Genomic DNA, 14,352 nt, shown 5'->3' on the forward strand with positions numbered 1-14,352 from the left:
GTCAATGCAGTGGGTCAAGATCAGGATCGCCAGTTCATACCAAGTCGGGTGCATTCAGTGCAGTCAGTGCAGGGCCTGGTTGAGCCGGCAATATTGTTGAGATAATCCTATCGGTCGTATTTGTGATTCTTGGAACAGCCTCTCGAAAATTGCCTTACGCGTGTCTTCATTTCAAGTCGCGGACTTGCGCGGCTAGATGACCAGGATTTGTCCGAGCAAACAACGATGCCCCATGTTTGATTATTCTGTCTTCTGAGGACACCAAAATCTCCGGCGTTCACAGGGTCCAGCGCATCGGGCTTCTGTCATCAATGCCCTTGATTGGGTGTCATCAAGGAAGCAAGAAGACTCATCCTTTACACGCATGCATTACGAGAGTCGAGACTATCCTATCGGTGTGATTGATACCTGAGACGCGCTCAGAGAAGAACGCGCTATCCAATCGCCGCCACCCGTGATGAGCAGCGTACGACACTTGCCTTTTTTAAGTCGCCTGATTTTACCTTTTTTTTTTCTCGACAAGTGCCGGGTGGATAAGCCCGCATATGCCATGCGCCGAGTCTATTTTCCTAATCTGAATCCGATTCTCTCGCCCCAAAACCCGGGCCCAGACGGTGAGCTCTGATCTGGGCTAAATCGATTATTCCAAGAATTCAAATTCTGGAAATTGCCTCCGAGCTGGGTGTCGAATATGTATTTACTCCACGCCAAATCTCAATCCTTGTTCTCTTCTTCTTTTCTCTCGTTTGCTCCCTTTTGTTACTTCATGCCTACAAACGCATAGTGGGTACAACGCTGCGGGTTTCCTTCTCGAGTATCCAAGCACGCCACGTTTTTGTACTTTTGGCTGTCATCCGAACCATTAATCAACTGCTCTTATTATTTGGTTTGTCTCATGTTTGGGCAAGGAAGTATGTGGAGTGGGATCTGAGGAGCATCTTGCAAAACTCCGAGGCTGGCATTATAACTTCGCATCGGTTTCGCAACTAATTCTCAACCCTTCCCGTGCCTGCTCTCAACATGAGGTTCTATTTCTTCATCCTACTGGTCGCCTGTCTATCCCCAACCCTGCTTGCTTTTGTGGCACGGGTTCCTCACGTTGACCGTCCTGAATATGGCGTCCTGCGTGTGAGGGACACGGAAGATACAGGAGATTCTCACAATGCGACAAGCACGAATGCGACGAGCAGTGCAACAGACAAAGGGAATTCGACCAGTAAGACAACAGCGACTGCAACACCGGTACCGACCCTGGACAGCTCAATTGTAGATGAAGGTGAGTGAGCGCCCCGCGCTTTCCCCGGGTGCTGATAATATCACATTTGCTGACAGCTAGACCGTAGATAATGAAACCAACACAACTGCACCCGGGCAGCTACCTGTCAAACCAGCTGTCACACCTGCTCTTGGTGTCGGTGGCTTTATCCTGCTGGCTACTGGCACGATTCTGGCGCTGATTGGGGTTAGGAATCTATGGTAACAAATCACATCCTGCTTCCTCTAAGTCACTTTACTTATACTATTCTAGGGTGCAAGTTTTCCTATCTTCCGCCTTCCTCACCAGCCTAGGAGTAACGGTAAGACTTACGCTACCTAAATAGAATAACGAATCTAATGATTTATTCTTTCAGGTACTCATCGTTTATGTGATGAGCCCTCCGGTCCGTGATGCAATCCAAGGCGCATATCTGGTAGCGATATTTTTCACCGGAATCACATTCGGAGCACTCGCGATTGTTTTCAAGGAATTAGCTGAAGGACTCGGATGTCTACTAGGAGGTTTCTGCGTGAGCATGTGGTTGCTTTCCACAAAACCAGGCGGGCTCATAACGGCAACCGATGCGAAGGCTGGGTTCATTGGCGCAATTTCCGTCGGGTTTTACGCTGTTTCTTTCAGTCATTACACCCGTGATTATGGGCTCATCGGCGCAACATCAATAGCTGGTGGTACGGCCATCGCCTTGGGGATCGACTGTTATAGCAAAGCTGGTTTGAAAGAGTTTTGGCTTTACCTTTGGGGTGAGTGGTCTCTCTAAATTGGCAAGAGCCCCAATTGATCAGAAGCAGCGTTGAACGATGATATCTTCCCTCTGGGGACGAACACTTATCCTGTCACTCGTTACATGAAGGTTGAACTCGCTGTTATCGTGATTGTGGCTGTCATGGGTGTCATCTCGCAATTACGGTTATGGAAGGTTGTCCGCGAACGAAGATCTAAGGACGAGGAGAAGCGCCAAGAAGAGCAGAGGAAGAAAGACGAAGCCGAAACCGAAGCTGCGAAACGACTGGAGGAATTTAATATGAAAGAGCGAATGGAATGGGAAGCTAAGTATGGCGACAACGTAGCCTCATCTGAAACTTCGACAGCTATCCCCGAACTAGCAGCTGGCTCACAAACGGGTCATGCCGATGATGGAAACTTAAAGGAAAAGGACGATGCGGGTGAAAAGAAAAGTATTTCGGACTCCGTGGTTTCTTACCGTTGCTCTGAGTGCAGGGCACAAGGAGATTGTGATGCTTCTACAGATGCCACCGGAGACAACGAGACGCAGAACCAGGACGATGCCGACGAGACAGACAGAAATGCAGGTCCTAGCCCGGATACTGAGGCGCCGGGTGGAGGTCTTCCCAAGTGTTTGCGCAACATGGCGGCGGCAGACGACCGAAGCTCCGACGTTACTGCGATCGTCGGCTCGGAAACAGTATCCGTCTACTCGAAACGGTTCTCGATGCTATCCAGAAAAACGTCCACAAAGAGCAACACGAATCGTCTCTCGGAATCTCAAGAAGCCTTGATAACGCGTGATGACGATTCTATGTCTATGATAGGTGTTGCAGAGGACGCCAACGATGTAAACTCTGATTGCCATACGATTGCCGGGGACAGCCATTACCAGGCCATGTTGGATGAGGAGCAACCAGAAACTCCAATGGAGAAACCCACAGCCAGTCAAGAAGACAGTAAGAAGTGTCGATCCGAAAATGCCGAAAGCGCACCAAATCCGACAAAGGAAGAATCATCCCAGCCACTCGACAGCCCTAAGCCGGAGGAACTGCAGGGCAAGGAAGTTGCTTCCAAGGAATGCACGTCAAGTGTGGAAACTCGCAAGACCGAGCAACCTACGGTGAAAGAAAGCCGCCAAAACGATGAGGTTGAGAATGAAAAGAAAACACAAGTCGATGCTGAAGCTCAACATGTGGAAGCCTCCATGAAAGCGCCTGCAACGACAGAAAAGGATACGCAAAAGACCGAGCAGCAGTCAGATACTGTTAAGGATGACGCACAACCACAACAAGGCGAAACGGCCGCAAGTCAATCCAACGAGGACGGTCAAGCTTCGAGCAAGCCTACGGAAGCGGACCAAGCTAGCGACTTCAAGAACAAGGGCAAGGCTCAGGAGGGACTACAACCGGACAAGGACTCGGCGACAGAACCAGCTGATGGGGCTTCCGCAGAAGGCGGCAATGAACACCTGGGGTTAGAAACCACTAAGAAGCCAGAAGAACCCCCTTCGAGTGAAAAGTCCGAAAAGAGAAAAGAGGAACCGAAGCGACTAAACGCAGAGACCGTTGAGCAAATTCCAAAACATACATCAAGAGTTATCCAAGCCTACCGCATGAACGAGTGGGCGAAACACCTGACGGATGCTGATATCCCTGAACTGGAACCAATTGAGCCGCTCGAAGAGCAACGATCAGACCCAGCTGAGCAAGAAGAGTCTGCAGCACCAGTCAAAGTGACAGAACTACTACAGACGCCACTAAATGCGCAGCCTCCTCCAGCTGTGGAGCCCCGTGCTGCACTTGGACAGGAAGCAAACGAAGGCAACTTCCCGTATGACTCTCGAACGGGCTCACAGACAAAGAAGAGGAGATCAAAATCACCCAGGCGCCTTTCCGGCTTGTCTGTTGGTTCATCTCATAACCTGGCTCAGAATTTGCCTCCCGCTGTGCAACCACAGCTGGGTGACATTGCCACTGCCTCTTCGACAACGCTGCTTCCCAATGTTGCGCCTGTTGGACAGGGTTACGAAGAGAGTGAGAAAACAAAGCCCCGATGGAAAGGTCCGGCTCCTCTGATTGCGGTACGCGAGGACATGATGCGAAATCGATTGTCGTCAGTATCCCTGCCAACCGATCCCTACGCGAGACATAGCACCATCCAGTCACCCCCAGACTATTCAGCCCGGTACCCCTCCACCTTCCCAATAGCTGAAGAGGATGATGATGACATCCCCCTGTCTCAGCGCCGGACAATGCTCCACCAACTGGGTAGTCCGATCTCACCAACAGACACAGTCTCGGCACCAATGAGGTGGAGTAACAGTGGGGTGCCGTCGAGAGCAAACTCCCCGGCAGTTCTGGCAGCTTGGCGGGAGTCTGTCCGGGAAGATCTCAAGGAGAGGCGTAACCCGCTCAAGCTGGCCACCGGTGGCCAGTCAGTGTCACCCACTCCGATGGGACCTGGCGATCGTAGCTCGACGCCATTCAGCCAACTAGGACAGCGCAGTGTGTCATCGCCGAACATTATTGCGGACAAGATCGCTGAAGGAATGCAACGAGGCGACATGAGCGAGCTGCATCGGGAGGCCATGCGGCGGATGCAAGCCAAGGTCAATAAAAGCGTCAATCGGCTCGTATGACAGACAATCGGCACGATGTTTTACGTTCTTTAGCGGCGTCTGATTTGTTTTGTGATGTTTTAGCGATGAGACATGGACTCGAACCCCTTATTTACTTAATCTTATACCCGTACAGTCGATCTTTACACGATCGAGTACGGAACCACGGACCAGTACATAGCATGACTACGACTACATAGTAATACTAATGTGACTTTCGGAGCCACTCAAGACAGACCAGCACCAAAGATGTGATCAAGTCCTTGAAGCCAGTCGCAATTTCGGGATACGGCCCGCCAGCTGCCGATCTAGCCATCCCTTTGAACCGCAGTGAAGTCATCGGAGAAGCCTGTGCCCAGGGGTCTGGAGCGCTAAGACTAGTTCCCCGATTTAAGTAAAGTTGGATCCTTACTTGGGGCTAATATTTACTATTTATTGCTGGTGAGCCGAGCCGGTCACGGCCGGGAAAGGCTGGACCTGGGGATGTTTCGCGTTGAGAGATTATTGTTATTTAAAGAGATCGAATATATTCATAAATCTCTGCTCCCTGCCCCCTACCCACTGCCCAACTGCCCAACCTACCCAGTCTCTCTTTTGTTTTCTCCCAATGCGTAGGGCCGAGTTGATGCATCCATTCGACCCCCTCTACTGACACTCCCCCTCCACACCCCAGTCGTTCATTGCCCTCATTTCTTCACAATCGTTGAATTCGATACTCACATGGAAATTCGCTCGCTTAGTGTTTGGCTGAATCTGTAAATGATTGTGTGGATGTCGAGCTCAGATCATTTCTTGTCCATTGTCCGCGCGCCCCTTTTCGCCCGCCGCCCGCCAATCAGCGCCGCCCGCGACCCTCACTATTTGCTCCGAGCCTTCTCGCTCTTTGTCTTCATTCTTGCCAGTCCAGCCCGCTCTCCGTCACCACGGCGTCCCCTCACTCCCCTTCTCTGCTCTCCTCTGCCATCCGGCCGCCTTCGCCAGCGAAAACGGCCCATTCCAGGCGGCTGCGTGATCTCCCTATCATATCATCGCCCCAGATTAAGGAGCCTGTTCCATCGCATCCGCCCCCGCGCGTTACTCTCCAGTCTCCCCAGGCTCAATCCAGTCGCACTCGCACGTCTGCACCCACATTCGAACGTCTGGAGGTTGAAACGGAAGCACCTCCCTCCCGAACTCGGTCCAAACGCCTGCAGAAACGCTGGGCGGCGCCGAATATCTTGCGCCCCCCGGCCGTCCGACTCGCCAACCCGGTTAATTACGTCCCACGCAATACACCGGTAGCAGCACCCGATCCGCTACAGGCGTCGAGCGAAAGCCTTCCTCTCGAATCGCACCGAGACGCGTTTCCTCTCTTAACAATTCCAGAGCGGCGTCGCAGCCGACTGACTCCGTCGCCTAACAGCCTCGTGGTAGAGCGCAGCCAGCAAGAGTCCGAGAGCGGTCGCTCTAGCATTGCGGTGCCGCGAGGACAGAGGCAAAGCGGCACATTTGACGACATCCCGCTGGATATGGAGGCTACAGCCGATCGACCAACTCACGCTCTGGGGACGGAGGTTCCACGACATGTCCAGTCTCAGCATTCTCTTCGGTCACAGACGCAAATAGCGTCGATTCCGTCGAATCCTGGGGCGCCGAATGAGCCTGATGTCGCAGAGGAGCTGGCATGGGGCCCGGCCCATCCTTGTTTCCCGCATATCAACCCGCATGTCCCGCCTGGATCAGACGAGTACATGACGACGCGCATTATTCGGATTCGGCGAGATTGGATGGTCAAGGGAGATCTTGCCCCGACGTATTCCAATTTATATCCAGAGATTCTTGACTCGTTACTGCCTGAGCACGAGTTCCGGAAGATTATAGCGATGGTAAACGATGAGGTTATCAGCGCATTCAACCCGTACAGCTTCCGCAATTGGATTGACGGCGCGATCGGACTGATCACCGGCTGGATCTGGGAGGACCTGGGAGCGCCAGGGGTCAAGAGCCACCTGAGACGGTTGGAGGATTGGCTAGAGAAATGGAATCGGGAGGTTGGGGCAAAGGACGGAGTGCGCATTTGGAGTCTGCGGCGGACAGGTTATATGTCGCTGGATATCCAAATCCCTGATCCCAAGGTCGGTATCGTGCGGAGCGAGGGTAACCCATCTCGCCCGGGTACACGGCCGGACAGCAGTGGTGTATGAGCATCAAATACCTTCCTACCTTTCACCGTCTTCCGCTTCGTCCTATACCCTTACTTTAATCCCGACTCTGTGTATTAGCGACTCTCAGACTTCTGCTGCTTACCTTCCTGATTCTCGGCATATGAGATCATGCTTTATCTTGATACCATTTTTGTTTTTATTTCGAGGGACCCCGGGGAATGCCTACTAGAGCTGTCCTGGGTCATCAGTGTTGGCCCAATATCTATGCAAGCTACGTGACTGGCTAGATTGCGTCAACCTTGCACAAAAGAATAATCTCATGTACAAGTTCTGTATCTATCTATACCAATTGTAATTTAATACAACATCTGATATAAAACTGGAGGTGGTGCTGCTTCCGTCCCGTAGAGCTCCAGTGCTCCACGAAAGCTCCGCCGTCGCCGATCGCGGGAACTTCTCCCTAAACCGAACCCCCGAGTCTACAACTCCACCTCCTAACCTCCCCCTCTCCTTCTCGCCCAACACGCACCCACGCAATGCTCTCCGGAATCTTAATCTTCAATCAAAAGGGCGAGAACCTCATCTTCCGCGCCTTTCGCAATGACTGCCGCCCGCGCCTCGCAGATATCTTCCGCATTCAGGTCATCTCCAACCCCCAGGTGCGGTCGCCGATATTAACCCTGGGCTCGACAACATTCAGCCATGTGAAGCACGAAAACATCTACATTACCGCTGTGACGAAGAGCAATGCGAACGCTGCGCTGGTTTTTGAGTTCCTGTACCGGCTTGTGCTGCTGGGGAAGAGCTATTTTGGGAAATTTGACGAGGAGGCCGTGAAGAATAATTTTGTTCTGATTTATGAGTTGCTTGATGGTGCGTCTCTCTCCTTTTTAATACTTCTCATTTGCAGTCGAAACGTAACCCCGTGTATATTGAGATATGCTAATGGAACTGGTGTACAGAAATCCTCGACTTCGGCTACCCCCAGAACACCGAAACCGACACCTTAAAAATGTACATCACAACGGAGGGCGTAAAGTCCGCAATCGCCAACAACCCCACCGACTCAGCACGGATAACACAGCAAGCGACGGGTGCACTGTCCTGGCGCCGCGCCGACGTCAAATACCGCAAGAACGAGGCCTTTGTCGACGTAATCGAAGACGTGAACCTACTCATGTCCGCAACAGGGACGGTCCTGCGCGCCGACGTAAACGGGCAGATCGTCATGCGGGCATACCTATCCGGAACACCAGAGTGCAAGTTCGGGCTGAACGATCGGCTCCTGCTTGATAATGACGCCGCGGGGCCGGGGTCTAGTTCAGCGGGCGGAGCAAATATGGGCTCGAAGATAGGAGGATCATCGTCGAAAACAAAGGCTGCGGCAGGGAGCGTCACGTTAGAAGACTGCCAGTTCCATCAGTGCGTGAAGCTGGGCCGGTTCGACGCAGACCGTATCATCTCGTTTGTGCCGCCGGACGGGGAATTCGAATTAATGCGGTACCGCGCAACAGAGAACGTCAATCTGCCGTTCAAGGTGCACCCGATTGTGCGTGAGATCGGCACCACGAAGGTCGAGTACAGCGTCGCCATAAAGGCGAACTACAGCTCGAAGCTCTTCGCGACGAACGTCGTCATCCGCATCCCCACGCCACTCAACACAGCAAAGACAACCGAGCGGACCTCGCAGGGCCGCGCCAAGTACGAGCCCGAACACAACAACATCGTGTGGAAAATTGCCCGGTTCTCGGGAGGCAGCGAGTTCGTGCTTACAGCCGAGGCGACATTAACGACCATGACGAATCAAAAGGCCTGGTCGCGGCCGCCGCTGAGTCTGAATTTCAGTTTGCTCATGTTTACGTCCTCGGGGCTGCTGGTGCGGTACTTGAAGGTGTTTGAGAAGAGTAATTACAGCTCTGTCAAGTGGGTGCGTTATATGACTCGGGCGGGAAGTTATGAGATTCGGTATGTCATCCTTTCCCTCTATTTAAACATCAGCTACAAAGTGCTAACTCCTATATAGATTCTAGTCTACTGCACCGATCCAAGGGTTGGTGGATAAATGGTTGGTTGCATGAGGCGATACTGATATTCATTATCTGCTCGTTCCTTGCTTGCTGGTTGAGCTCGGTGTCCGGCGTTGGTACTTGATACTTGTAGTGTACTTCCACACCGTACAGTGCAAGGTAATTATTCACATTTATTGCCCGTCGCATAGAAGAAATGAGCGTGCGTGCTATCTGCTGTCACCGTATATTTACGTAGTCTTTCCTCGTTGTAGGTCTATATTCTCGTACTGTCTTGGTAGTTAATTTGAGCCATACTACGATATATATAATATCTACTAGTTGATATGAAGACCCAGAAATATATAAATATACAAAGCATGGATTAGCAAACTAACTTAACTAAACTCGTAGGTAGATAGCATCACATGCAAGATCGACAAGAAATATAACTGCAGAAACATAAAAATATACACCATTGTACAACCGGAAAACCAACAAGTCCGGATCCGGAAAAAACTGTGATTGGTAGATGCAGGATAAATGATATAATGTCACAGTCTTGGTAAAAAAAAAAAGGTGAATAAATAACAGTCACAATCCAGTGTGGAAAGAAGAGAAGATGTCAAACCCGCAGGCGTATAGGTAGATAATACAGTCTCAGAAGGGTGGGAAATTAAGAAAGTTGTCCAGTAGAAATTCACTCGGCACAAGAATGAACAGGTAGGAAAAGACAAAAGAAAGATATCTCCATCGAAGCATGGTATAAAAATACAGTCATGATAAATGTGCATCGGAAAGAGTATACATGAACAGATAGGTATCATAAAGCGACAAAATTCTGAGAAAACTCCGGTGATAAAAAGATTTACATCCAATCTTTGTGGATGCGGCTGCGGACCATTCGCCGGCCTCGTCGTAGGCCGACATTGCCCTCTCCGACGAGAGCTTGCCATCGCTGGCCGACGCTAGCGTGGTCCTTGCCCATGCGTTGAGCGCAATCGTCCCAGTCTCGTTTGGAGAGCTGGAATTTTTCTAGAACGAGTTCTACTAGGCGCTGGTCGTCGTCTGTTGACCAGGGCTGGTTATCTGTGGGGGCCGCAGGCTCATCTGATTCCTCGATAGAGGGGAGAGCCGCGTCGGGGTCAAACGATGGTACCCCCGAGGGCGCTTCTTGCTGGCGTGATTTTGCTGGTGACGGAGGAGATTGTGTGACGGGTGGTGAATGGAGTGAGTAAAAGTCTGTTTGAGAGAGACCTAGAGGAAGTTCGTAGGGAAGGTGTCGGCGGCGTTTGGGTGTGGAGGGGTTGGACTGCGAATGAAGGTCGCAGACAGTATCTGTGTTGAGATCTTCTTCGTAGGTATTTCGTCGCCGCTTGTTAGGCCCTCGAGATGGCCTGGGCGACGGAAGTTTGGAGGATGAAGGTTTAGGAGTGCGCCTTTGTTTGCGCGACGAAGCGGGAGAAGGAGGAGTAGGTTGGAATGTAAGCGGGCTTTGGAGACGTGCTGGTTTTGCACGACGCGAAGACGGCGCTGGTGAGCCGTTCAAGAGCGACTGGAGAGCGCGACAGGTCCCCAGCAGGCCGTTGCCTGGGAGGCTGCTGTCGTCGTCGGATGGCGGCGGTGTTGAAAACATGCGAATAGGAGTGAAGCGCGATGCGCGACGAAGGTCGCAGGGAAGCGCTGATGGGAGCAACATATTGCGCGAGGGGCGATTATCGCGATGGAAGAATCTTGTTGGGAATGACACGAGCGATGGTGGAGGGGTGTTTGTTTGTGCGCTGCGCAAGCGGGTGGCTTTTTTTGCGCCGGAAGGGCTCTCGAGGAGCAGGGAGCGAGCGGACGGTGTAAAAACACGTGTAAATAGCGAACCGAGACCAGCGCTTCGAAATGGACTGGATCCGAGGATGCGACGAAGCGTGGACGAGGGTTGGTGATGGAAGAGCGATGAAACGAGAGATGGTTGTTGGGAGGAAACGGGCAGAGAGAGACGCGGGAGCGATAAGTTAATGTGAAAAAGGAGAGTGGAGCCCCCGTTGGACTTAATGCCGCATGCAGCACAACGCCACCAGCACAATGGAGTCAGTCAGTCAATGACTCGCTGCACGTGGATGCAAATGGATGTAAGAATAGATCGCAATGTCAAGAATAGATCAAAAGAATGATGCTGCTCAATGACTGCTCAGCTCAAGGATTGTTCAAAGAGCGATGGGATGGACTCTTCCTTCATTCTCCCTCTGCTCCTTCGCCCTCGATTTCTACTCCATTATAACAGGGGCATGGGCTGGTTATGAAGGCCTCGAGAGCCTGAGTACATCATCTGTGCTGCCCCTCGTGCACTGAGACAAGGAGAAAAGGAGGCGCCCTCGAGGGTGCGCGACGCAAGGACTGATAAATCTCCTTGACACTGGCCATCCTGCTGATCGGCTGCACAGCGCAGGAACCAGACAGTCTCAAGGGCCGTTCCGCTGTGGGACGCTGGATCACATAATGCAGTCGGCAGTCTGCATCTGCATGCACCCCAATTGCTTGCAGATGGCTTTGCAGGTGTCCTGAGAGCGTGTTGTAACTATACAGTATCAAGTATCAACACTACGATATTATTCTACTTACCCAATGCGAACTGTTGTCGCTCAAAGACTAGAAATCTAAATCAAGGGTTCTAAATTAGGATGTAAGCTTAGTCTACCAAGGTCTCCAGGTGGTTGGTCTGATGTCTCACACCCTCTCCTCAGTACCTGAATCCCATCTCCCCATCCTCCTTTTCAAGGTATACTCCTCCTGCGAGCACGGCACCCCGAGGCCTATAAGACACATCTCATCCCGTAATGATTAAACTGCCCTGATTCTTCTGATTGTCCTCAACGGCGCTCTTGCCGAAAATTCAACGGTCCATGGGTCGCTTCCGAAAGAGGCAATATTGAAAACACGAACGCGTCGCGTAACGCGTCTACCCGCGTCAGAGGTGCGCGTCCGCCAATCAACGTCGTGTTCCTGACCAGCTGCCTGAGGCCGTGCCGTCTTATTCCCACCTCGCTGTTGACTTTCAACCTTGAAGTGGAGGTTTCTTTGATTATCCAAATTTTGGTCATTGACGTTGAGCCAGAGCGTTAGTTCCAAGCAGGTGAAAGACATCCCTGCTAATGCTGTCGATCCGGATAGTCCACCGAAGCCAACCAAGTTCCTATCTTATCGATACGCACGCTCCTCAGCCCCCTCCTTGCTTTGTCCATCGAGGGGCTGAGAGCCTTCGCATTCTTTCTTGAGGCAATGCCGACGATAACGTTTTTGCAGGTGGCGTCGAATCCCCTTTGCGCCCAGTGCCCCAGACAAACCCTAGTGTAGCCCAGCCACCAGAGCGTCTGAGACCGTGAGACTCTGAGTTGACGAGCACTCTTACGATCGACCTCCCTTGCTCATATCGATGCAGGTGCACTTGCGGAGGATACTCGGCGATTTCGGTCTCGGGGTAATACTTGCATTATCTTGCAGATAGCATGGAATATAAGCACCATGCACAATTCTGAATTGCTGGTTGATCCGCCATCGAGCCTTCAACTGACCAGCCAGATTCATCTTCCCACTGCCTATATTCAACCAGGACATAAGCGCAACGCTACGCTCGGATCAACTACCCGAACCTAGACACAACCTTGGGACATCCCCTCCCTCTCTCTTGTAAATGTTGCCACCTGCCCTTGAGGAGCTGTTGCCCGATCTGAACGTCATCTAGGGACTGGCAACGACCTATCCAGGTACCGCAGGGCTAGGGCAGGGTTAGGCGTACCCTAGAAGCTTTCAACTTCCTAGGAAGAGGGACACCCAGCCACCCTTCCCCACTCCTAGATAGACAAAGATCGACGCAAAGAACGAGGAAGGGCGTATTTTCCGACGTGCATTGACAGATGCACGTCTTGTGATTTGACCTGCAGATTCGGCGATTTCTGATCCCTTGCGTTGCGTGCTCACACTCTGGCCTTAGTCCTGTAGTGGTAGGAGAAGGAGAAGAAAGGATCTCACATTTACGTATGTCCTTCAACCCCTTCGACTCAGATGTAACCCTTCTACAAGGACTGCCTATGACGAGCTGGTTGCATGACTGCCCCCTCCAACTGCACGCCGTGGCGTTGGCACAAGCACCGATATACCAGGGCCAGGTATCAGAGGAGCAACGTATTATGCCTCCGTCAGGCAACGCACGCCTAGACCGTCGAGGCTAGGGATTATTGGCCAAATCGGGAAATATACTCGATAAGATGCAGGATAGGCGTAGTAGCTTGTAGGGCCTCTCCAGACTCCAATGGGGACTCCATCCATTTCGGCCTGACTGTTGAGCAGTTTCAGGTTGTGGGGTAGGCCTTCAGGTGCGTGCACGGATTAGCAACTCACATATGGAGTTAGTGCTGACGGCCTGGGAGTTGGAGCACAGCGTGTTCCCCTGACATGTTGCCTGAACATTCTCAACTATCCATCTCAACAGCTCTGACTGACATCTGACTGCACCATGACATCCCTTGTCCTCATCACCGGCGCCACAGGCCTAATTGGCTTCCGAGTGCTCCTAGAAACCCTCCGCAAAGGGTACACAGTGCGGGTCGCAGCACGCTCAGAGGAAAAAGCCCAAAAGGTCCTCTCTCGCCCCGCCATTCAAGGACTCAACGCAGGAGACCGGCTCAGCTATGTCCTTATCCCCGACATCAGCGCCGAGAACGCCTACGACGAAGCCCTAAAGGGCGTGTCCTACGTGCTACACGTCGGCTCCCCGGTCCCAGTTCCGGGCTATGACCCTCTCACGCAGATCTACAATCCCACAGTCCAGAGTATCCCAAGTCTACTAAACTCAGCCCTCAAAACACCGACCCTGAAGCGGCTGGTAATCACCTCCTCCATCCTCGCCAACCTTCCGCCGAGTCCCGATCCAGCCGTGACATCCACCGGAGCGACGCGCATCCCCATCACCAACCCGCCAGAGAACATGTCAGGCCCTTTCGAGGCTTACGCCTTGGGCAAGATAATCTCGCTCAATGCAACAGATGAATTCGTCGCGAAAGAAAACCCACACTTCAGTATTGCACATGTCTTCCCGGGGTACGTCTTCGGCCGCAACGATCTCCTCGACGGCGAGGGCAATGAGCTCCTCTTCCAAAACAGCTCGAACGGGTACCTCCTCGCCAGCATTCTGGGTAAGGATATCGGCATGCCGATTCACGGGGGGTATGTGCATATTGACGACGTCGCGGACGTACATCTTCGTGTTCTCGAGCTGGCTCCCACTCCTGACTCTGCGTCTGGAATTCCGGATTCGTTTGGTGCATGCACGACGCTTGAGGAGTTTAATACCTTTGATATTGTCGAGAAAGTTTTCCCCAGGGCAGTTGCTAATGGGACGTTCTCGCGGGGCGTGCTAGCTAAACTACCCATTTCGTATGATTCAAGCGAGACGGAGAAGGTGCTTGGGATAAAGTTTCGGTCGTTTGAGAGTGCGGTTGCGGATACTGCTGCGCAATATTTGGAGAGTCAGGGATTGGAGGTGGCGTAAGGTAAGATGGGGGGTGTTTGTTTTAGTATAGGTGAATACAT

At 52.1% G+C, this 14,352-nt stretch overlaps 5 protein-coding genes across 5 annotated transcripts; 4 read left to right on the forward strand and 1 right to left on the reverse strand.

The window, feature by feature from the left end:
• Nucleotides 1-1,020: 1,020 nt before the first annotated feature.
• Nucleotides 1,021-4,643, forward strand: APUU_80128S (uncharacterized protein; the record flags this gene model as incomplete). The annotated part of the gene is made up of 5 exons (XM_041696374.1): nucleotides 1,021-1,276; nucleotides 1,344-1,476; nucleotides 1,529-1,577; nucleotides 1,632-2,019; nucleotides 2,068-4,643. The coding sequence occupies 5 exons, from the start codon at nucleotides 1,021-1,023 to the stop codon at nucleotides 4,641-4,643; spliced, it is 3,402 nt and encodes a 1,133-aa protein (XP_041562011.1).
• Nucleotides 4,644-5,381: 738 nt separating this feature from the next.
• On the forward strand, nucleotides 5,382-6,805 carry APUU_80129S (uncharacterized protein; the record flags this gene model as incomplete). Its single annotated transcript, XM_041696375.1, has 2 exons — nucleotides 5,382-5,630; nucleotides 5,660-6,805. 2 exons carry the CDS (start codon nucleotides 5,382-5,384, stop codon nucleotides 6,803-6,805), a joined length of 1,395 nt encoding a protein of 464 aa, XP_041562012.1.
• Nucleotides 6,806-7,302: 497 nt separating this feature from the next.
• APUU_80130S (AP-2 complex subunit mu) lies at nucleotides 7,303-8,796 on the forward strand (the record flags this gene model as incomplete). The annotated part of the gene is made up of 3 exons (XM_041696376.1): nucleotides 7,303-7,639; nucleotides 7,729-8,731; nucleotides 8,790-8,796. 3 exons carry the CDS (start codon nucleotides 7,303-7,305, stop codon nucleotides 8,794-8,796), a joined length of 1,347 nt encoding a protein of 448 aa, XP_041562013.1.
• Nucleotides 8,797-9,640: 844 nt separating this feature from the next.
• Nucleotides 9,641-10,471, reverse strand: APUU_80131A (uncharacterized protein; the record flags this gene model as incomplete). Its single annotated transcript, XM_041696377.1, has 1 exon — nucleotides 9,641-10,471. The coding sequence occupies one exon, from the start codon at nucleotides 10,469-10,471 to the stop codon at nucleotides 9,641-9,643; it is 831 nt and encodes a 276-aa protein (XP_041562014.1).
• A 2,805-nt stretch (nucleotides 10,472-13,276) lies between these two features.
• On the forward strand, nucleotides 13,277-14,311 carry APUU_80132S (uncharacterized protein; the record flags this gene model as incomplete). The annotated part of the gene is made up of 1 exon (XM_041696378.1): nucleotides 13,277-14,311. One exon carries the CDS (start codon nucleotides 13,277-13,279, stop codon nucleotides 14,309-14,311), a length of 1,035 nt encoding a protein of 344 aa, XP_041562015.1.
• Between the last annotated feature and the right edge of the window lie 41 nt (nucleotides 14,312-14,352).

The sequence above is a fragment of the Aspergillus puulaauensis genome, chromosome 8, assembly GCF_016861865.1.
Source record: "Aspergillus puulaauensis MK2 DNA, chromosome 8, nearly complete sequence".
In the NCBI taxonomy this organism is placed as follows: Eukaryota; Fungi; Ascomycota; class Eurotiomycetes; order Eurotiales; family Aspergillaceae; genus Aspergillus; species Aspergillus puulaauensis.